Below are 24,951 nucleotides of genomic sequence, written 5' to 3' on the forward strand. Positions count from 1 at the left end.
ATGCTGCATCCTGATAAAGTAATAAAGACGTACTGATAGCCGGGAAATGTTGCTGGTAATTTTTCCGATTATTTATTTATTTGTAAAAGGCAAAACAGCAAAGAGTGCTGATAAGAAAACCAATCTCTCTCTCCTGAAGGATCAGTGTTATCATTGTTATTGGCTGCTGATTAAACCCACAGGAGGAGCTACAGCGCCCTCTACTGTCGGACTGTGATGACGGAGCTTGTGGATACGTCATCATCCAGCGACAACGTTAGTCTTCTCTGTCACAGGCTAATGTTGAAAATAAAGCTCAATGTTTGTTTTTTTTCTATGCCTTGGCATTATTTAGGAAATAACGCCGGCTAGTTTTTACACGTAAGTCTCATCTTAACTTACTAGTTTTCTGGGGCTTTTCTAAAAAAATAAATGTCCCCGGAAGTCCGTTCACCGTTTGTAAACACATGGCTTTTAGTCTTGTCTAAGACTCAATTATGCCAAAACTCTTTGACATAAAGTTTCCAGGAGACTGTAAGACTCTTCCCGAAGGCTTCTGGTCAGCCGTAGACGTGTGGATAAAGAAACCTCACGTTGTGAACAAGCGTCTTTGCGGAGTTAAGGAGACGGAGAGTGAAAATGTGGGAAAAGAGGCTCTGGGGTTCCTGCTGGATGATCCTGAACTCTGTCATAATGTGTTTTCCTTCATGACAAGCGGGGTTTCCCCCGCACAGACACACGAAAAGGAACAACCCTGGTCTTCTAGTGTCAGGACATTTATCCCCAAAGTAAACTGCTATGGGACAAAACAGCATAAAGAGGTCATACTCAAAGGTAAGAGTGGATTTGAATGAAATTCTCTACCAAACTCCGTTCACTTATGGTAGATTTTAAAAATGTCTGTGTGTGTTCAAGACTTTGACAGACAGCAAGTGACCTTTCTTCCATTTGAAGAGGATTCAGGAGGGCAGGTGTCTCTAAAGAGGGGCAACATTCATCAGATCCAGCTCCTCCATCAGGACTGTGAGGAATGGTGAGTGGCTGAACGAGCATCTAAGTAAGAAAATTAAAAGGAATCTACTATACTATGAAATAGTTCAGTAACCAAAATCTAAGCTGATCTCTAGTCTCATGGCACACTGTATATTACACATGATATTGTATCCATGTATCGGCAGGCGCTGCTGAATACATGAACTTTAATGGACTTTCTTGTTTGATTAGCATTAACAAAGAAGAAAGTCTACTCTTCTGTAGGCGTTTGTGTTGTTGTGAAAGTACTTTATGCCTGAATGAACTAAATAACAATATTTAGAACTGCACACTGAGTGATGCACTTATCATTATTTGATTTCCTAGAGAGCACGTACATTTTAACATAGATGAGAGAAGACACATGCAGAAAAAATCATTGTAGAACAAGACTGATAAACGTTTAAACTGCACACAGTCTTGTGCACAACTCTAAAATGCGATAAAGGTGCTGTGCTTGAGTATGCAGTAGTAATAGTGGCAGTGAGATACAGTATGGATTAATGTATTTGTGATATATATGTTGAGATGTGAGTCGTTGGTGGCACTTTGAAAGTGTTTTTTGGAGACCAAGCGGACTTTATTAATATATAACAGTGAAATATTGTATTTTAATTTGAAAAGATCCAAAGTGTACAGAACATGATCTGGCGGATTTTGATTTAAGTGTCACTGATGTCTCTTCTCCTCCACCAACGCTTGTCTCTCTTCCTCTGCTGCAGCCAGGTTTTTTTTTGGGGGGGGTGTCCTGCTCTCTATGTCTGATGGATTAAAAGCAGGACAGTGTGGCAGAATATTAATGATGTGAACCACTAGGAAATAATGTTGGGTAGATCAACAGAACTTGATTGGAGAATGGGATTGTTCAGCAATCTGTGGGTATATCATGGCCTGAAATACCTACCAGGGGGCAGGAAATTAGCTGCTGGGCCTGTATTAATTCCCCATTCCTCCCACTGTCTGTGCAAAGTGTGCAGTTCATCTGTGCTAGAGCACTACAGGGCCCATATTACCTGTGGGATAATTTGATTAAGCACATTCATTTAGAAATATGCAAAAATAAACTTCAAAACTAAACTACTGCACATCTTGATTAAAGAATGATTGATAAGATGATTGATTTTGATGCAGGGACAGTACCGAAGCAGGACCCGCATTAAGACCCTTATCTTGACAGTGCTGTGCTTTAGTAGCACATCAGCACAAACCAGATGATACACAGTAAGCCTGCAGCTTTCTGGGCTCCTGGAGCTTAGCTGCTTTACAATACTTCATGTTTTTATAATTAGACAAGTTAAAAAACAAGGCGGAAAAAAAACAATCCAGACGACTTTATCTGCAGGGTCTTGGAGCTGCACGTGTTGACTTCAGATGCGTGGTTCTCTGATGGCGTGGCGTACCCGAAGCTGCCCTGGCTGTCGGCTGATCTGCTGCCTAAACTGGTGCGCTGGGCCACCGAGTCCAAGAGCAGCGAGTTCAGGAGCACCTTGTCTCTGCTGCCAGTGGAGAAGTACAGCCTCACGTACCAGCAGCTGAAGGAGAAGTACAAGGTCATGGTCAAGGTAAAGTCAGCTCGGTGTGAGGCTGTCGGTTTATATTGAAACTGCTCTGGTGCTTTAATGCTGTTGATATATAGGGTAGGTATTGATCTTTGTTATGGAGCACTGGTATTTTTATCTCTTGCTCTCTAGGTTTGGCCTGAGGTTACAGATCCTGAGAAGTTCGTCTATGAGGATGTTGCCATCGCTACGTATCTCCTTGTGAGTTCAAACCTGGTTATTATTAATGTTGTTTTACACCAAAAGCAGTGATTTTGTGGGTCAAATGAAATTGTTCTATACTTGAACTGGGTCTTGAAGATATATGTGTGTATTGAAGAATAGTTTTTCAGTGACCCTCGTGCCTCACATGTCTTTTTGCAGCTACTTTATATATTTACCTTATATACGCACGTGCAGGTGAAACTCATTTTTATCTGCTGCCTGTTATCAGGTCATGCAACCGAAGCTGGGTCGATCAATTTGAGTGTGAACAACAGCTTTGACCTAGCACATCAATTCAAAGCCAGAGGCAGGTGAAGGGGTGTCAACAGCAGCAGGTGTCACACCGCAGATGTAAATTGGGTTTTACTGAAATGATTGAAAGCTCTCGTGAGCATACAGTAGTGCTGAGTGTCCGTCGCTGTGCTACAGGTGCTGTGGGCTGAGGAGCGAGCAGAGAGAGGTCTGACTGCCAGGCAGTCCTTCGTGGACTTGGGCTGTGGTAACGGCCTGCTGGTTCACATACTGACCAATGAAGGGGTAAGTTAGACCCTCCCTCCTCTGGAGATGATTAGCTTCTCAATGTATGAATCAGTAACACCGATGATAGAAATGTGATTTTAATCTCATCGGGGAGCGACAGCATGTTACCTCCTGGTCCAAAGCCCCTCAAAACAGCAACAGAAAACAACCGTGATGTGATAAGTGGTAAACAGGTGGTTTCTGACCTCATAACCTTACAAACAGCAGTTAAATAGGTCTGGAATAGAAATAAAGACAGTCAGACGCAGTGCCTTACTGCCACAGTGATACCAAACAGTTTTTTAATAACATGTATTTGAAAGCGGATGCAGTCGCATAGCTAAAAAAAACAAGCAAAAAATGTATATGGCCGACACTGTGAAGAATTTAATTTGCAAATCTTTGAACTAAGCTGAACAAAATTATTTGAATAAGCAAAATAATTCGTAGTTTCAACCTCTACTCCCTCTTATTATATAGGTCCTGTAAGGTTTGGTCATGTGTCTGAATATCAAACAGATTGTATCATATGGAATAAATCCTCAAAAATTGCCTCTAGTTCAACACCTTTCAATCAGCCAAACCTTCTCCAGCAGCTTAATCAATGACACGGAGCTGCTCGTAGCCCAGGTGAGGGAATTCATGTCTCTGAATATGTTAAATCTACAGCACCATGTCGTCTTAACGGCCAATCACAAACTAGGACAGATGTAATTGAATTTACACACAGCAGGCGATGGCCATGAGTGTGAATGTGCCTGAGAGCGATTAGCCGCTGACCGTCATGCCATCTTGTGTTGCAGCATCCTGGAAAGGGCATCGATGTTCGGAAGAGGAAGATCTGGGACATGTACGGCCCCCACACTCTGCTAGAGGTGAGCGGGCTGAGCACGAAGAAGGTGGATTCGTGGTAGCCATATTTAGGTTTTTAATTACGGTCATTATCTTTTTACAGTAAAAGTGGAATCCATATCACACGCTGTAGGTGTCGCCCCCTCACTTGTGCTGCTGCTTTGTGCTTTGATTAGCGGAGAGAAGGTTGAACTGTCGATTCTTCTGTTCATATGAGACGGATGCACATTTCAGAAAATGAGAAAATCTTTTCTGGTGAAGTGCAAAATGTGTATCAGGTAGCTGACAGAACTTATCATACGCCAAGGTCCATTCAATTGCTATTTTGGAGCTTTCGAAGCAGTACATTGGAATTCCTTGGTAACTGCTGATGAAGATCGTGTGATAAGATGAAAACTAAACTAAAGGACCTGGAGGTGAAACTGTTTTATCAGCTGCAGTTTCCAAGGCCAAGACTGAACTTCAAAACTCTTTTGAAGCTTAAAACACTTAGAAAATAAGATGTGCTTTTAAAATAATAAGTACATTTATAAATAAACAAATTTAAAGAGAATCTATGTATTAAGATAGATGTTTTACCTTTTTAGTAATTATCAATCCAAACCAACACCAAACCAGTAAAACTTAAATACACCCCATCTTATTATTTATTTTAGCCCCTGATGACGATACAGATTGAACTAGAACTGAAACAATTAGGTCACTGATTGATTAATCAACAGGAAATCCACCAGCTACAATTTTGATAATCCATTAGCTGTTTAAACCTCCTTAAATGTGACAGTTTCCTGCTTTGGTGGTCTTATGTGATACTAACTGAACATCTTTAGGTTGACAGCAGATAAAATAAGCATTTTGAAGACATGACTTTGGGCTCTGGGAAGCATTTTCTTCACTATTTTTTGACACGTAAAAACCAAACTCTTTAATTGATTGATCATTAAAGTATTCGACAGATTACTCGATGTCAGTTGTAGCCATTGAATGAAACTTAAACTGTGGCAAAACGTCTTTTAAAAAAATAAGATAAAATAAAAAGCATATTGCAAAGTTCAGAGAGAGAAGCCTTTAAAAAAGTAACAGTAATAAAACGGTGATATTTTTACAGTGGCCTGACATGAAGAGACTCTTGTTGTAATGATTGCCACCAGCTACAAAAAGCAAACACTACCGCACAGGGGACCCTTACTGAATTCAGACAAATTCATGTAAACATTCACGCATTTACTGGAAAACCTGCCCCAAAAACTCTGCACTCTCCTGTCTGCGTCGTGGTCTCAGTCATTCATTTGACAACAAGCTGCTGACTGCTTCCATTTCAGGTCATCTATTATTGACTGATTTTCACTGAGCGGATGTGAGCAGAGCAATCTCTCCGGGTCCCCAGGGACGCCGTTCTCAGTCCTGAACCTTCATTTGGAAACTCTCTCTGAACCTCACAGCCCTCAGTGCTCTTAACGCACATCGTTTGTGATGTTGGTTCATGCTGGACCTGCCTGTTGAAATGACCCAGATATGGATTTGCTGGGATTGTGTTATTTCGATCATCATTTTGTCGAGAAGAATGTGTTCCTGATTCTATCAAGAAACCACTTCAAATGAGTTTTCATACGTCTCACCTAGACAGGTGCTCTTTGATCTATTAAAAGTTTGAGGAGATAAAAAAGTTTTCCTTTTCTGACAGTTTGCAAAAACGGATTCACAATCAAATCACTCTGGTGTGCGTCTTCTCCGCTCTAAGGAGCTCTTTTGCTTTTTGGGTCTTTTCTATTTTAGGAAAAGGCAATTACTCCCAACGAGAGCTTCTTATTCCCGGATACGGATTGGCTGATTGGGAACCACTCAGACGAGCTCACACCGTGGATCCCAGTTATAGCAGCCAGGCAAGTCATCAGCAGACACAATCTCACTCAGCAGCTCAAGTGCCAGCTGATCCTCCAATTGGGAATAACATTATGGGCAGAGAGAGGATGTGTGAGCGTGTGTGTGTGTGTGTGTGCGTGTGTGTGTGTTTTCCTGTGTGTGTCACATCACAAGTGTGTATTTTCTAAGGAGACCACCTGATGGCGATGTTGAGCCTCAGGCTGAGGGCTCTACTTTTCTTTAATGTGGCTACAGATGATAATCTCCAGTAATGGATTGTTGTTTCCTGTCTGAACACTTTCAGAAGATTACTTAAAGAAAAACAAAAGTAGCACTCAAACACAGTACATTCACCACCGAAGTTCTCATGTTGTTTGGGTAAGATTGTGTCTCTCGCTCTCACTGCAGGTCTTCTTACTTCTGCCGCTACTTCGTCCTGCCCTGCTGTTTCTTCGACTTCTATGGAAAATACCAGAGACGGCAGTGTAAGAAGTCTCAGTATAAGGAATACATCGACTTCATCGCTGAGGTCAGCCGAGTCAGTGGCTTCGACACAGAGGAGGACTGCCTGAGAATACCATCCACCAAACGGGTAGGCTTATATAGAACGTCTTTAACCTCCTATATTTTACACAAGGCTCGTCTTATCCTTAAACATCCGTCATACTGTGTGATTGACATCTTTTTAAATCTTTTTTACACTCCTACATCTACATAAAAACTAGTTACAGGGGGTCATCCCACTTACTCTCTCCCCATGTTTCCTGTCCATCTCTACTGCTAAATAACATTGAAATTATACGATAACATTAATAACGTGTTATAAATTGGGAAAAAGAAGAAGAAATAAAGATATGAATCCTTTTGTACCTCTGTAAAGTTGAGGGACAGAATTCAAAATGGAAGCAGCAGAACTGAACATATCCTGACCTTTAGTCTCTAGTATGGGCCACGTCACAAAAACTCTGGATCCTACAGTTCCCATAATACCCGTCTTTTAACCCTCAAGCTCTGACTTTTTGTCCTTATAACCTTGATGATGATGTTCGGGTTATTTCCTCAGACTCTGGTAAGCTCCCTCTGGAGCCACGGAGGACATTACACAGCACTGGATGAGTAGCACTTCACATGATGAATACAAACAACTTCATGTGTTGAATTGGTGGCGTGTCCCTTTAACACAGTTGGGTCGTCTGCCTTTTTACCACACTGTTTCTGATTTAAAGGTAGAAAACACCATATAATTATGGTTCCATCTGTACACTCTACCTGTACAATCTGTAAGGACCACAATAACAAAAAAAATGAGTCTAATATGTTGAGACTACACGTTCATAAAAAGACTACATAGCCATAAAATCAGTTGGTGGTAAAAAGTTAAGGCAGCATACTGCTTTCTTGATGAGCTAATGCACAGGTACCTGTTTTGTTTGATTTTTCCAATATTTCATTAGCGTCATATTTTCATAAAGCAGAGATGTCAACATATTTTTTCTTGCGCAGGAGTCATAAAAATGACCATAAAATGTATTCCTGTTCTTCAAACAGGTGCATCTGTGCATCTCTGCCTTTTGTCCACCTGAGTCTCATAAATCAAGAAATAAATCAAGTCTTTTTCTCCCCAAACAGACATTTCTTCCACAGCTAGAGGCTATTAATAGCATCAGTACACATACAGTGGTTTTAATGTACAGGAATCAGTCGTCATCAGTTTGAAGGATCGAAGTCAGTACATATATCCAAAATAATTTCTGTTGGTTTTGTCCATAGCAACACACGTCATGTCATTTCTACGTTCGAGTGTCTGGTTTTACAGTTTTGAGCCTCAGCACCCACGGGAGTCGGCCTGACAATCAGCTTCTCTCTCTGCAGGTGTGTCTGGTGGGAAAGTCAAGAAACTACCAGCTGTCTGACGAGACCGCGGCAGAGCAGCGAAGAGCCCATTATGTCCAGAGCCGCCGGCTCGTAGTTCAAAGGTCAGACATCAGAAATGATGGGGAGTGTTGCCTTGGTAACGAAGACACTGACAGGACCCCTGGGAGCAGCTGGGGAGCCGGGTTCCAGCCCAGAGACAGGCTTGAAACGGTTCGAAACTGCGCCGCTCTCCCACGGGACTTTGTTGACAGTGTTGTCCTGCGGGTCGCTAATGTTCTTCTGGGAATGACTGAGGATATCGGCGGGGGTTCCTCCAGTGACTGGAACCGAGGAGGTAAACCACAACAGCCACAAAACACCCGAGATAAACAAACAAATCACACCGGTCTCCCTGGACACGAGCTGCTACCGAAGTGATGAACAGATTCAGATTAAAACCAGAGTAGGACACATTATCTGAGAAGCTCACTGATCCTGTACTGCGGGGTTTTCTGAATTCATTAGTTTACAATATCTGTTACAGGCCTACAAAGGACGAGATTAGCACCACCATGATACTTAAAGAATACAGATACTACACTCCTACAGTACCTACTGACAAGATGTGTTAAAATTAGCCCTCTTGTACATTATAATCAGTTTGTTTAAGAAAACATTATTTGGATTATTTACAGCTTATAATCAAATATAGCTCTGTTTTGCTAGGTGTCTGTTCTCTTAGTAATTATTAATTAATGATAATTCATTTATTTATATTATATTGAAGTCATTGAAAACTAATATGATACATTAATAGAATGAAAAATCTAACATAATAACATGAATTCCACTCGATTCCAAATCTGAGATGGCTGCTACTGAGACGTGCTAAGCTACTTACGTCAGCTTTAGCACGAGTTTAGCTAGATTTAGTTATGTGAAATAACTCAGTTACCAGTGTATCCCTGTTTCTAGTCTTAGTGCTAAGCTAAGCTAACTGGCTGCTTGATGCAGCTGTGTATTTAATGGGCTAATACGATTGTGGTTTTGATCTTTTCATCAATCTCTCCTCCAGAAAGCTTAAAAATACACGCATTCCCCCAAATGTCAAACTATTTCTGTAATTCCACATAGCCTAAATACCTTCAAAACAGCACGGATGAATCACCTCTCACACTTCTCGTCAGTACCTTTTTAAAAAATATATTTCTAGGTGCTTTGTGGCACGTCTGCAGCCTGAACCTCTCGTCTGATCCCCCCTCCGTCATCCTATCTAACCCTCTGCCTCTCTCGTCAACACCCTGTCCCCCCTCGGCATCAGTCGGCAGGGCCTGCGTGACACAAAGTGACGCCACTTTGAACTCTGTATCTCACCCTCCGCCAGCCACTTCCTGTTCTGCACGGTACAGGGAGTACCACATGCGCACACCGCATCACACACACACACACACACACACACACACACACACACACACACAGTTTCACTAACACACCGCCTACGCATCACCTTTGTCAAAGCCTCTGCGCCCCACTGTCACGCCGACGTGCACAATATCAATGAGATAAGGAGATGAGGACTACTATGATTAAAACAGAAAATTCTCTCTCAGGATGTCGGTGCTGAAATTAGAGGTAGAAAATATGAGGGAGAGCGAATAAAGGGAGTCTGTAACTCTGTATAGAGATGACTGGATGAATAATGCACCACTGTCTATGATTTATGCATGAGTATGCATTTGTATTGAGGTATTCCTACCAGTTATCTGCTGTGTAAGAACAAAGGGTAAATTCAGGGCGAGCCAGCGTATATTGAAGAGATCCAGGAAGGCCTCAGAGTCATCGACACGGCCTTGAGATTCATTTACTCTCCATTTTTAATATATCTTCAAAGAGTGTGAGGATTATTGCTATTTTAATCTTTTCCTTTTTGATATCTAACGTGATATTTGAGTAAAAGTTAGTTATTGAGTCTCCTGGCTTTAGTGACTTAAAGACCAAGTTTTGTTGAACATATTTATGAGTTGCTCCTTAGCTCCAAGTCTCTTCTTTTTTTTTTTATCTCATTGCAAGTACAAACAGATCTCAAAAACACACATTTAGCTCATGAACTAACAAGAACAAACTGTAATATATAATAAGAACAGCTTATCACCTTCATGATTCTGTAGGTTTGCCCAATTTGGTGTTTCTCTGCGGTGGAAGTGACAGATTGAAGCCTCAACAAAACACACTCAGTCATAGAGGCAGCAATGATTGATGGCTAAGAGAGCTAGATTTTTTTTATATATATATGTGTGTGTGTGTGTGTGTGTGTGTGTGTGTGTGTAAAATATGGAGAGTCTGCATCAAAATCTGCTCAGATTCTTTGGCTTGTTTACTTATCCTTTGAAATCCTGAAACCCTTCTAATGTATCTAGGCATTAGTTTCACATTTGAAACCAATATGAAACTGCTGTTGTGTAGCATAGCACGATATTTCTATCCTGTTAAGTTAAAATACTGTGCATCGCACCAGCGTTTCGTGTGAAGTGTGCCAAGGTGTGATGCTGGCCACTGAAGCTCTGAGTCAAGGCACTAATTCATGCATGCTGTACTGCTGACTGGGCTCACGCAGTTGTGTAATCACTCCGAGAACGAAAGTCAGTGTGTAACTGTACATCTAACGTGCATTACGCACTGCAACACCTCAAATCCTCCCATCTGGTTTCATAAATGTGCTGAACCACCTTGCGTGAAGGGGGGATTGTGTGGGAGAAAGTGCAGTATGTTATTAACAGGCCCAAAGTCATCCAGAAGACCTAGCTGTAAGTCGTGCTCCCCAGAATCATCATCATCATCACACCTCTGCATGGCAGGACGTCTTTGTCTTGATATCAGTGGATGTATCGATTAGTTAAACAGATTTTTTTTTGAAGATTATTTGACAGCCACAGGAAACATGGGGAAAGGGAGTAAGGTAAGGACATGAAGCAAATGGTTCAGCTACCCAGAAATCAAACTCACTGCTCAGAGCATCTGGTGTGGGCCCTTACCACTTGACTTGTTTGTCATACTTAACTAAACATAACTTAAATATTTGCTGCTGGCCTCAGTCTTCAGTGACTTTACTCCAGTGTTTCACAAGAAAAAGAGGAAATACTTGAGAAAAGTCAGAAAGACACATAACTGTTGCATCTTTTTTCCCCTCTTTTCCAATATAAGAAAAAAAAACAAGAGCAACCCTCCACCACAGCTGTACTCTTGGTAGCTGAAAATGCCGTTTCGAATGTTTTTTTTCACCACTCAGCAATTTTAGATCTAATTTTTTCCACTCAGCCTGATTCTGAATTGGCCTGAGCAGCAAAAACAATCATCCACAACAGGCAATCAATGGCAGGCCGTCGTAGAGTTTTGCACAGGGGACGTGCAACCTAAAAAAAAAAGTCACCTGTGTTGGTCTTAGTCCAAGCAGAGTCCACTCTGTCAATACTGCCCTTCTCCCATTAATCCCCATTAACATTGTAGGCAGTAAAGGGCAGCTCTAAACAGTGTATTGATATTATATTAAGGCCTGGAGCTCCCTGGCGTCTGGGCAGTAGGACGGCAGCCTGCCCAGTTTCACACTCTGCAGCACAGGACTGTGCTTGGCTGTGCGAGTGTCTGTGAGTGTGGGAGTGTGTTGCATGCTTTAGGGATTACCTCAGCAGAATCATCAGCTAAATTTGGGATATATTAGAAAAAACAATATGTTTTCTCACGAACGTCAGTAGCAGAAAAAGAAGTTTGAAAAAACTGAAAACCATCTTAACTTGAATGTAAAATTCTAATAGTTACCATTAAAATTATAAATAAAACTCATATTAGTTCTAAAATGGTACATTTATTTCCTTGACCAGCTGGACTGGAATCAGAGGCAGAGACAACGTGTTTCACAGTGACATCCTCTCAAATTTAATTATCTCTAAACCAACAGAGACTCCCTGAAGTGCCACCAGAGATTTGGTGTAAAAGTGTGATGGAGTTCGCATTAAGATGTCGGCCGATTTGGGTCAAATATTGTTATGAAAAGGCACGAAAGAGATTAGAAATCCGGTGGTGTGTCCTTCCCCAGTATGAGAGGAGGAGGAGAAGGGGAGATTGTCATTTGTACAAACCAAAGGTCAGCCCTGATTTAATTCTCTTCTGGGTGAAAAAGGGCAAAGCCAGAAATACTGAAGATCCCATGAAACGGAGCCCAAAGGCGGGCGGACTGCGTCATCCATCGGCTTACTGTTAGCTAAACTCTCTGCATAGGATTTTGTGCATCTCAGTATCCCCCTTTCTCCTTTTTTGCTCTTTGGTATCTAAAATTATTGTCCCAGTGGGGTGGTGACGACAATGATGAAATGCATGCTGGTCGCTTTGACAGCTTTCGGAGCAGCTTTAATTGAACACACTTCACAGCCCTGACTAACACCGAAAGACAGTGACTGAGGTGTTGTTTTTTTTCCCCCTCCTCTCGCCCTGTAAAATGTTCTGTATATAGCATGTATCACCCCTCTGCTCCTGGAGCAACGATGTCAGACTGCAGTCATGGCGCTGCCTCTCTCAAAAACAACTGGTGAAACTGACTCAAGCCAATCAGCTGTCTGGGAGTCCTCCTCCCCACTCTGAGATGAGCTGGACGAAAATAATTTCTGTGAAGCAGCGTGCTAATATATTGATGAATGTAATATTGATAGACCTCCTGCTGCTCCTTTGTCACTCTTTGCTCTCGTCTTTCATCCCTTTCTTCCGCTCCTCTTCAGGCAGCCTGTCGGTGAGCGAGGTCGCCGGGCTGTTGGAGCAGGAAACCCTGCAGCTCCTCAAGAAGGAGTGTGGAGGCCTTCAGACGCTGCTCAAGAACAACCACCAAGTCTTTAGAGGTAGTTGGATTCCAGCCTTTTATACCGTGGCTTCAGAAAGAACCCTTTTTGCACACTTAATTGTGTTATAGATGTAATTTTAAGTTTTTTGCCCATCATTTTATACTCAATAATCCATAATGACAAAGAATGAAAACATGGTTTTATATATTTTTTTCCAAATGTATTAAAAATCAAAAACTGAAATCTCTCATTTAGTATTCAGACCTTTTGCTGTGCGTAGTCAGGTGCATCCTGTTTGCTTTAATTATCCTTGAGACGTTCAGAACTAGACTGGAGTGCTCCTGTGACAAATTGAATTGATTGGATATAGTTTAGAAAGGCACAAACCTGTGTATTTGAGGCTCCATGATAAAAGTGTGGCGAGCCATACACACAAAGGTATAAACCCATTTCTAAAGCACTGAGTGCACAGTGGCCTCAGTAATTGTGAAATATAAGACATTTTCAGCCAAAAGGATTCTTCTGGGAGTTGGCCGTCTGGTTAGACTAAGTAACCGAGTAAGAAGAACCTTAATAACCCAACGGTGAACCCAGCAGAGCTCCAAGTATCATGTCTGAACACCAGGCAGCTCTCATCACCTGGTTGATACCACCCCTACGGTGAAGCACGGTGGTAGTAACATCAGGCTGTAGAGCGTCTTCTTAGCGGCAGAGACAAAGAGACTGGTGAGAATTAAGGAGAGGGTGAATGCACCACAGTGACTCAGCCACAGGCCAAACTGAATACTTACATAAATGAGAGATTTCAGCTTTTGATTTTGAATAAATGTATCATTATGGGTTATTAAGTGTAGATCAACAGGAGAAAATTGCAGTTTTATCTATTTAAAATGACAAAGTTTGCAAAAAGTAAAGGGGCCTGAATAATTTCTGAAGCCACTGTACATCTTTGTAACATTTTCTATAACAGTTTCTTATATTTTGTACTGATGATTCAGCCAGGAGCGTTTTTAAGCCAACTCTGTGTTGTTGCCTGTGATATGCAGGAATAAAGATTTCTCTCTTCTGGACCCCAGAATGAATACTACTCTATAGAAACAGGTTTACTTAGAAGTTTTGGAAGGAGCACTTCATTTCTGAAAAGCTCTTGCATCTCTCTGTTGTTCCCCCGTCTCTCAGTGGAAGGAGGGAGGGTGCACATAAGAGACTGGCGGGACAGGAAGTCTGCCGTGACGGATACCAAGAGGAAGCCCGTGGCCCCCGGCGCCTTGAAAACTCGTCCGTGCTGGTTTCACAACCACCACCCTCAGCGCTGCCCCCTGAAGGCCGAACACTGCGCCTTCGCACACGGACCCGATGACCTCCGACCCTCGACCCGACCTCTGAAGAAGATAAAAAACAATGACTCTTGATTGGCTCACTTTAATTGAACTAATTATTTTTACTTTTCTGTATTCCCCCTGCCCATCTATGGTTGAGCCTGCTGTGAAAAGCCAGACCATTCAGCCTTGCAGCCACAAACGGGAAGACGCTGAGGCCCGAGCAGTGTGAGTTTTATTGATGTGACGTTACATCATTTCTGGCAATTGAGGTCTTGAAATTTCACAGTGTCCTCTTTCATCCGTGTGATGCTTCCTTCGGTATCACCGCTGGAGCTGGCAGACACCTCTGGGTTACGTTGTCTGCTGAAATTTAATTTCGAGGGATTACTTTGACTTTTTATTTAAGAAGTGAACTTTTGTACATCTCTGAAAACACGCCATACTCACTGTGTATTAAAGTGTATTTCAAGCTACATCTTTGTCTTTATTTAAAGATCAAGTCTGTCCCGGTGAAGGGTTTGTCGAGCACTCAGGGTATTTTTCAACTTTTCTCCTCACTGCGGCGAAACGTTAAAAGCCTCTGTGTGCTTCACTCAGACAGTTAATTCACCTCAGACAGGTACTTTGAGGTTCACAGACATGGCAGTGGAAAAAGAAGAAAAAAAAGACAGACAGCGTTTGAACAAAGTAAATGTTAGCGACATGAATTATTTGTTGGCAGGAGTTGAGGGGTGAGCTGCATGTCGTCCCCTCTGGACGGGTGCTCACTGCTGTGTCCCTCCAGCACAGTCTGCCATCTCCCTGTGGCTCAAATGTCAAAGACAGTAAGGGCCACCCGGGGACTGCAGCGGGGCGATGAGAAGCGCCTCCTCAGGCTTTGTTTGTTTATGTCAGCGACAACAATCACATCATTCATGCCAAAGGACAGAACTGAGCTCAATTCTCCAATCACACACCCATGGAGAATGTGACAAAGAGAACAGGACTGGGAATACTCTTGTTACCATCATTTTCATCTTGTTTTACCCAGCTGCTGAACAATGTGTGCAGATTTGTCACATTAAATAATATCTCTTCTCTTTGAGCAATTTGTTCCCACTAATTGAAGCTTAAAGGGTTGGCTGACCCGAATTGCGGTAAACATTTTTTGATTCTATAGGTGTGTTATGGACGCCCATTTCTGCCAGGAAAAGAAAAAAAAATAGCCAAAGTGTTGGTGACAACAAAAATGACCCTACTCATTAAGTCAAAAGTATGAGATGAGTCATAACTTTGATCTTAAACTCATACATTTTGACCTGTAGTCGATAATTACTAAATCATTAATGTAATATCTCTAATTTGAATTGTAAAGACTGCATTGACTTTATTTTTTATACTTCTGTCATAGCATCTAATATTTTTTGGCAAGTTAGTACGTATCTTGTACTTTCGACTTACTTATCTCATTACTGTGTCATAATTCCGATCGACTATCCCAATTTACACCTTACTATCATCATTTTTCATGATAAAGTCATTGTTTTAACTTGAAATGACATAATCGTGGCTCAGTATCTCATAACACTGACTTGCTATCATGTTTGTGACGAGCTCTTATATAGTTATCTCACATATTTGGTCTCAAAATCTACAACTGATCCTTAAAAAAAAAACGACTATCAACATGAAGGAGACTGTCCAGACGGGTGGAATCCATTCATTGGTTTTTCCGCTCAGAGGATAAAAATCCATACTGATGCTTGATAGGCACATCCTTAGGTCAGTTACATATTTGCAGACTGGATGCCCCCAGATTCCCATAGAGCTCAATGGCTGTGTCATTGAATACTGATGAAGATGTACACGTATTTATTCAGTCTGACCACAGGTTCAACGCAGGGAGAGCACGTCACCAAGTGCTGAAAGATGATTTACTATTGATGAAAAGCTATTTACACATAAATGGTGCTTCAGCTGTGATGGACATAAACTACAGTGGAGCTGAACGAAAGTGTGGTTGGGTTTTGACAGGCACTACTCAGTCATTATGTGCACAGCCATGTGTGGGTTTTAATGACCTGTTTAAATCATTTCTCCCTCTCTCACCAACCCCCCCTTTTGTCGTTATGCTTCCAGGAAGAAATCAATTCATGAAAATACTCCTGCTGCTCCGAGTCTGCAGAGATCATCTCACGCAATCGACCTGATACCCTACATTTAACTGCAGAGGAGTGTGACGCGGCCGGGGAGCGGAGGTGTTCACCTGCCCGATCCAGACCTCCACACACACACTCGCATCCTCTCTTGTCATGACCTTTTGACCCCAGGCCTTTCTGGCCGCCGTCCAATAAGCCATCATTATGACTCTGTTTATGTCGGCCTCGCACCGCTGCCCTGGAGATCCAGAGCAAGCAAAATTACGCCCACTGCCCCCTGCACCCCCGCCACACCACTCCATCCCTCCCCACCCTGCTCACACTGAGTGAAAACTGAGTGAGCTCCTGCCTCGCTGCTCGCCTGTTTGAAGAAAGCCTCATCCTGCCAAAAACAACAACCAACACAAACAGTATTTTTAAATAGATGTTATATGAAGGAGAGAAGTGAACCAAGTTCTACTAAATTGCAGATCAAAAGATGTCTCTATATGTGGGAGTTTATGATTGTTGCTAGGATTATATACAGCCATTATTGTAATGACTATTTGAACATGCAAATAGAATCTATTACACCTTGAACTATAGTAATCAAAATGCTGGTGAAACAATGATCACGTGTAACATTGACGCCTATAAAATATCACATTTCAACCAATATAAACATTTCTTTCTCTCCTCAGCAGCTGGTAAATCTAGCTACTGTACTTACTTACTGTAACAGATATAATACATCGTGAGACTTGAAGGTGGACTATAAAATGGGTGTGTGAAGAATAGTTGGCTCTAAGATCAAGTTTCACCCTGGGAAGGTGGAAAAAACCTAGAAAATGAAATAAGATTTTAAGCTGCTTTTGCGTCACTTTGCTGTAGTTGACATCCTGTCCTGGTACAAACTCTGAACCCTCCGTTCATCAGCACCGTGTAACCTTTCTGAGGAGATGCTGTCTGTCCTAACCAGCTACCACAAGAGGAGAGCACAATAACAATTTCATGTCTACAGTGCAATGTCACTTGTCAGAACAATAACCACAAAATAACAAACAAAAACAAAACACTAAAGTTTCACAATTTAAGTCCCAGAAAGCTTCATTTCAAGTCTCAACTTTTTAGATTAGATAAGATTCAACTTTGTTGTCATTGACAAGCACTCAGGCAATGATTGCGGTTTAGCGTCTAATGATATTAGAATCAGATTGCCGTTACAGTGGAAAACTATGTGAACTATGTAGAAAGTTGCTCAGTTTGTACTTTTCAAAAGAGTCTAAATCAATTGTGTCCTAAAATTAAGCAAAAAATGACTGAAGTTCAATATGGGGGCTGAGTACCAAACTGAACATCTTTAACGCTACAAAGTGGATCTGTCCTACACAATGTCTGATACTGACTAGTTATTTATTCTGCAAATGGTACTTCACATCTGTGATTTCTTGCAATAACTAAAGAAGAAAAACATTTTCTCACTGTGTTGGAATGATGGCCATCGGCTCTCAGACGATATGAGTCCAGAGGAAAGAATTAGAGAGGAAAGGACACATTAAGAGAAAGACTAAATTACTCCTCATGCTTGAAATCTAGGTCAGGGAGAAGTGGCTGCATCTCGTTGCCTAAGCCAACAACTTTTCCTGTGTTCCCCTCATGCTTTATTCATTGTGGCACCATGGGGCCCGATGAAATGTAGCGACTCCAAGACACTTTTTTGGACGTACAGAAGTCTCTCTCAGCAAAGCGAGCCTTGTAGGACTGCGACGCTGACAGCTGTCATGGCAATGAATTCTCTCGTTTGACTGTTGTTGACTTAAAGAATTGTCTTTTTCCTCTCAGTTTTATTTTATTTGCTAGTTTTCTGGAGAGAGGGGCTCTTTCAGTACATTTATTCGTGCCATTACAGTATCTGGATTTATTTATGCATGAATCTACGGAACTGGCAGATTAGGATACACTTAATAATTCATTTTTCCCATAATTGACACTTCACTGAGCTTGTTGCTACGCCTGTTTAGCTTTCTGTTCATACAATGAGAGCATGGCAGATTTACCACATATCTAATTTTTAAACCCTTAGTAGGTTTCAAAAAAATCGTTGCATCTAATTTCTAACTGGCTACTATAGATTTTGAAAACTTTAATTAATTAGTCGATATACACATAATGGCTATAAACGTGATATTGCTCTAAAAGAGGGAGGATAAGCTGCACCCACACAACAAGTCTACATCCTGATCAGTAGGTAATTCACGGAGAAGATCTAAAGATTGTGGAGACTGTTCTGACATATCCTGCCTACAGCTACACAGAGAGGAAGATTTACACTTGTTTGTATTTTCCAACATTTCAATTTTAATGCTGCAAAAGAAAAGGCCTCCAGAATGAGGACGAATCAAAGTGTAACCAAAGGCGCCTGAGCAATGGAGCAGGCGGCTCCACCCCCACTTTTAGACCTGGGGGAGCAAACGTGTGTTATTGCACCTCCAGTTTTTGATCAGAAATCTTTCCTTTTTCAAAACATTTTAGGAGATTGGATTAAAATTACTTAACCAACAGCAAAACCCTGTCTGCTGTTCAAAGGACAAAACACTGCCCCAAATTGGCTCCGAAAACCCACCAGCATCACCCTCAATAATTCCTCCTGCTGTACCCGGCAACACATTCATCTTGTACAAGTTAGCATTCAAAACCGATTTAACTGTGTCCTTGAGCCTTTTATCATTCAGGGGTATCGTGGGAACTGATAGTAGTAAATAGTTTTAGCTCCAGTTACATACCGGCATGCCAACCCTCCTTTGGTCCAACAAATCCACAGCTCAGACCATGCTCTGAACACAAACAAAGACACTCAGTTCACCCAGGTGTTTTCTCCAATCTCAACCACACCAGAATATGCAAACAAATCAGGGAATCCTCAAAGAGCCCGCCTGCTTGGTGACATATGTACCAACCCCGTCACTGATTGGTCGATCCACTCAGTCTGCCTGGGAAACCTCTACGGTCACCAGCACCTGGATGTGGTCAAACATAAAGAAGACAACTGATTAAATGTGCACATTAAAAACACATGGGAATCAGAGTTGGACAAGCCCCCAATTTGTCTTGAGTGGCACAAAACCATGACAAGTAATGGGAGGATTTAAAACATAGGAATCATTCATTCATATGAAGCTAACACAAACAACCAAATGTGTGGCAGTCAGTAGTGTCAGCGTTTGTGCCTGTATGACAGCATAGTGGGTGGAGAGACAAGAATGGAGCGTAGGGAGACAAAACACGAATAGCCATCCAGTAAAAGTAGTGGATCGACTGACAAAATGGCAATTTGTTCATCATATTGTAGTCGTTATTGAAAGGTTTATTGAGCCAGTCTAACTGTACACAATCTCAACAGTGTCATTGCTGCAATTTGTAAATCATGTAAATCAGGGAGGAGGTGAAATGCTGCCTCCTATTTGTTCGGAGCAGGTGACCAAATCTTACATATTGCACCTTAAAGTGGACAATATGCTTTTTTTTGTTGTTGTAATTTGGCCAAATTAACTCTTGAACAAATCACTTGAAGTGTTTGTTGAGCCTAAAGAAATCAGCAATGCTTTGATATCGGTTAGTAAGAAATGGCTCCAAAAATATACAGTCAAAATGAACATATGGAAAAAATTACATGTAAAATCGAAGTATAGAAAGTGCAATGCACTGTTTATGCATATGTATTTATTCTTTACTTTATTTCTTTTTCTGTAAATCTGATGTGTAAGAAAGTGAAAATCTGCCCGTCTCACTTACTGAAAGAATATTTCGCAGTTGCTTTTGTTTCGATGATGTAGAAAGAACTAATAAGAGTATTTTTAAAAATCTGAGACTATTGAAATAATGGAAATGAAATGAATGAGATGAACATTTTATAACGTGTCTTTAACTCAGTTGAAGAAAAAGAGTGTCTAGGAGGATTTTTCCACCCACAGAAAAGTCCACAACACGTCTTAAATCCTTTCCCACTTGAGATTTCCAGGATGATATTCTCATCCAGACACTCGATCAATATCTCAAAGCTGTCAAGTGGATGGTCACAGCAGATAACACGCTTGTAGTCTTTTTTTTGTGTACTTTAACTACTCAGAGTGTCATACTGTACCTGCAGGAGGCCCCCTTTCCACCTGCTCCCCCTCTCCACCCTAACACCCCCTTGCCTCGACCTTCCTCATCAGCTGCCTAGAGCTGGGTGACACTTAGAGATAAGGGTGTTAGGCTCTTCAGCTGTGGCTCCCTCAGTGTGACATTGCATGAACTGTCCAAAGAGTGAGATGGGGCTGTGCAGTTTGTTTGGAAATGTTTCCGTTTGAGATTTCACCGTTTCAACGCGTACTTCATTTGGAATTCAAAAAGGTTAGCGTCGTGCCATCGCCAGCGGAGAGCTGCCAAGCGTGGATGGCGCTTCTTCTTGATAAAGAGCTGGAAATACACAATACACACATCGACCGTGCCGTGGCAGCTACCCAATTCACTCAGATTTACATGGAGTTAAAATTAGAACACAACTTATGCCTCTCTGCAAGTATAAAGCTTTCCCATCTATCACATATTCACTGATTAATCACATTTAATAAGCCTAAACTGAGAGATATCTCTTTCAACTGAATCCCCAGATGAACACAAAACCATAACTTTTACTCACGGATTGATCCACAGCGTCAAAATATATATTTTATTCGCTTGTTGAAATTGCCACATGGGAGCCAATCCACTGAATTAATATTTGATGAGATGTTAATCTAATACTGTGTTCTGCACAAAATACGATGCCTCACAGAGTGAGAATTCCCACTCTCCCAGTCCTTTTCTTTACCCCACTGCTAATCAGATAAAGATACAGATTTTCTTTTTTCATGCATTAAATTACCGCCTGTTAAATCTTAGCAACTGCAGTGTCTGGGGAGCATTAAAAAATGTTCAGTGATGAGACGACATGTTTGACAAATCATCTTTAAAAAAAACTTCAAACTCACTTTTTTGAAACAACATGTTGACAATGATTACATGACATATTTGTTATTCAGGATAAACTTTTATTCTTATTAGTAAAATGCTGACGAGTGAAAAACACAAAACTATGATTTCTGCTTCATAACGCAGATAAATATTTCCACCTTTGTTTGAAACAAACTTAAACAACAGTTCTCAGCCAACTGATGTCCACAACTTCACTGTTGCATCAACAACATTAGAGATGACGCTTTATTGGCTCGAGTCGCTGCTGCTTTCACCCAGAATGAATCACCTTGTTTTACACCCACATGGTGGTTAATGTAAAAGGTTCAGGTTTTTGGGACCAAATATTTTGGTGGACATAAATGAACAGTAGCACAAACAAGTCAATAAATCCCACACATATAGGCGCAATTATTTTGCCTTTAACAGATTAGAAATAGCTGAAGAGAGGCTGACAGAAAACATTTGAGATAAGACACGACCAGATAGAACTTTAATCATTACGGGGGAAATTCTCGTGCCAGAGATCGACAGAAAAACAACATAAGAATAGAAGCAATAACGTAATATATGTAAAGTGTATCAGGAGTAAATACTAACACCAGTGCATAATAGAATAACAATAAAACTAGTGCAGTGCAACAATGATAGAAAAGTAATGTTGGCAATGATATTACATTCAATTTAAGTTTCTTTTTTTTTCGGCAAACATGATGCAACAATAGACAAAAAACCTGCTCATTTGCTTTTAGTATGACATCACACCTACAGCTGATCATCATGTGAGGAACGCTGAAGGTGCTGTGAGCATCCAGTCCCCACGAGGTAAAAGGCTCGCCTTCGCAAACTTGTTAAATGAAAAAAGAAAACGCATTTGACCAACATAAGAGCAGCCCGTCAGCTCTGATGTGAAGTGAAAATGGGGGTTACCATAGAGGCAGATCTGAGAGAGGGTGTCGTTACCATGGGCGACAGGCCGAGGTGACCCAGATGGCACAAAAGAAGCTGAGGCCAGCGGACCACTGTGCCTTGACAGCTACACTTAGTCTGTCTGATATCATCCAGAAAAAGCCACAGACACTGCATTACCCAGATGTCTGTTGTCGAATCCCGGTCAAACCCTGATCGGACGGTATTGTTGTGTGATGGATGGACATAAACCTGCACTTAAATTGTGTGTGAAAAACAGAAAAGCACTAGTGTTTACTTTTCATCAAGCACAGCCTCTCCAAATACAGTGTTGTATTAGCTGTGTGTGTGTGTGTGTTTGTTTGCTTGGAGGAAGGCACCACTGGCAGCCAATAAGGAAAAGTTGAACAGTTCAACAGATACATGTGGCTGCACAGGGGAGGGTAAACAGTGTAAAAATGCAGACATGACTGCTGCTGTGCTGTTTGTTTAATTAGAGCTGGTAAATGGAGCACACATTTGATACAGATTTGATTCACCTAAAGGTCCTGTTTGCGCTACAGTAGAATAAAATCAGAGCATCATGATGAAGTATGTGGGCGTACCTTACCTTTGTACTGTGGAAGGCACTTTAGGCTCTGAAAGAAACCGGGTTTGAAATATTTAGTGCTGCAGTCTTGGAGACTTGTTGGAGTGTTCTGATTATGTGCCATCCTGAGAGAAAAGGGTATAGAGTTGATCAAATGCCACTAATGAGATTCTCTCAATCTGTAACATGATATCAAACACCAAAAGCCACATATAGCAGACACTTTCATTATTCAAACCAGCCTGCTTGTCGACAATCAAAACAGGCATCTGCTTTAAAATGGTTTTCCTCAATCTAATCAGGCTTTGACAGGAATGTTTGGTAGCCTCTTCTTTGCTTTTAAAGACTCCTTCTGCCTCCCCAGAGAGCATAGAGTGGGCGATGGCGGCTGAAAATAGCCCTCATCGAGAAAGGATGAATCAACGCTGTACCTTATTCTTAATTAAAGATTAACGAGAAATTGCTTGCTGGTGTGGAGGTTTCTCAAAGCCTCACTTTACTTCTCTGATTAGGGTTATGTAACACCTATTAATACTGCATGGACCACGCCAAAAAAGCAATGACATCCGCCACTGTGGCAGAATCAATCCTGCCATGACAGGCTGGAATATTTAAGGCCGGTGTGTTGACTAGACATTGATTAATTGGCTGCTCACGGCTGCTAAATCACTTAAATCATACTGATTTGTGCAAACTGTATCTGAATTAATTATGAACCCCCCCACCATGAAAAGATCCAAGTGGTGGACCACAATTTGTCATCTCTTTGTTCGAAGCACTGACAGATGAATTTCGTGACTGACGCAGAGTGATGTAATGCCATGCTGCTGCTTCAGTGAATGACCCCAGGAGCTCACTGGTTTACAAAGTAAATTATGTGGTATATCTTTGGTATGGTCTTTTTGTTTTGGTAAGCCTGAAGCAGTTTTATTTCATAGCACAGATACCAAATTCTTTTGGCTGGGTTTGAAATCTGAAATCTGAGTTTTGAAACCATGAGTTTTAGTAATTTGTTGACTGTGCCAAAACGACCAAATAGTTTTCCCAGAGCAGCACGAACTGAGTCAGTGGAGGTTAAACTAGAACGAAAAATGTATGTTTATCTTGAATGTACAAAGACAAAGGAAAAAATGAGAGAGAATGAAAATGATTGAAGCGACTAGAGTTCAAAGTGATAGATCAGCCAGAGTCTGTGGTGTCAAATAACCACACACAAAAAATGTCTGTGTAGTACAGAGCTGTTTACATGAACTGTTTGGGGTGAATAAACTGGATCTGGAGAAGCACTCAGAAGCACTTTGCAAAGAATGCAAAGCAAAATACATTTGCTGTTAATAGTGTCTGAACACAGCCAGCTCCTTATCTCAAATATTCCATGCACATGAATATTCCAAAAAACAAAAAAACAAACAAAAAAATGGACCCTTTATTCATGGTAAGGATCTTTGGCTCATCATGAGGTTAATGAGGGACCTTGCAGGAAGGAACAACCACAAGGTAATAAACACTAAGACCTCAAAACGTCTCCTTATCGACCTTCGATGCTAAAAAAAAACGGTTTCGTTGTAAATATAAACGGGCGACTGGCACCAGAGCAAGAAATGATATTACCAGCTCTTCATACAGAATGCATTGCACCTTAAATTTCACAGAAAACACTGCTTCTTATTTATGGACACAGCCAGTGGGAGTAGAGCAAGGAAAAATTACACACACATACACGCGCACACACACACACACACACACACACACACACACACACACACACAGGGGAACAGCCTAGTACAAATACAGTCTTGTACTTCTGGCAACTGAGCCGTAAAGCTCGCTCACCGGTGCCTCAGTGTTAGTTTTTGGAGCGGGGGGCACATTTTCTTTGTGCAACGCAAGCCACTGACTCCCGTCGTGTTCTTGTTTCCATTGTCCAACCCTACAACGTCTAACGTACTGATGCGGCCACGATGCTGCCTTTAACTCCTCATAAATATCCAATGACTGTGTGGCTCTGCTGTGTCAGAAAGAGTAAGGTGGCTGTCCTGACCCAGACTAGGGTGTGTAGTGACTACTTTCCTGCTCTGCCCTGCGTGACTCATGCGCCTTATTTTGCATGAGTCACTACACTGCAGTCCACACCTTTAAGAGCACCCAAGCCAAGCATGGAAAATGCCTTGAAGGATGGTCGAAGCAGATGTTTGTGCATACAGCCTGTTCTGGGGAGTCTTGTCCTTGAGGTCGATGGGTCGCAGTGAAGACTAGACAAGCATGAGTAAGAGTGGAGATGCACAGGCCGGACAAACTGCTACCACTGGGGATTCAGCTTTGGATCTGTGT

General features: G+C 41.6%; 1 protein-coding gene across 2 annotated transcripts; it reads left to right on the forward strand.

The window, feature by feature from the left end:
• The first annotated feature begins 358 nt into the window (after nt 1-358).
• trmt44 (tRNA methyltransferase 44 homolog) lies at nt 359-14,483 on the forward strand. 2 transcript variants are annotated; one of them, XR_011585939.1, is made up of 11 exons: nt 359-813; nt 895-1,012; nt 2,354-2,573; nt 2,703-2,771; nt 3,204-3,311; nt 4,097-4,168; nt 5,922-6,028; nt 6,417-6,600; nt 7,881-8,217; nt 12,633-12,745; nt 13,868-13,896. XR_011585939.1 is itself a non-coding variant. In XM_070854649.1 (11 exons), the coding sequence occupies exons 1-11, from the start codon at nt 477-479 to the stop codon at nt 14,098-14,100; spliced, it is 1,902 nt and encodes a 633-aa protein (XP_070710750.1). In that variant the 5' UTR covers nt 359-476; the 3' UTR covers nt 14,101-14,483. The 2 variants fall into 2 exon arrangements, 1 of the variants encoding a protein (XP_070710750.1); XM_070854649.1 differs by having other exon boundaries at nt 12,629-12,745; nt 13,868-14,483.
• The last annotated feature ends 10,468 nt before the right edge of the window (nt 14,484-24,951 follow it).

The sequence above is a fragment of the Pempheris klunzingeri genome, chromosome 23 (assembly GCF_042242105.1).
Source record: "Pempheris klunzingeri isolate RE-2024b chromosome 23, fPemKlu1.hap1, whole genome shotgun sequence".
In the NCBI taxonomy this organism is placed as follows: Eukaryota; Metazoa; Chordata; class Actinopteri; order Acropomatiformes; family Pempheridae; genus Pempheris; species Pempheris klunzingeri.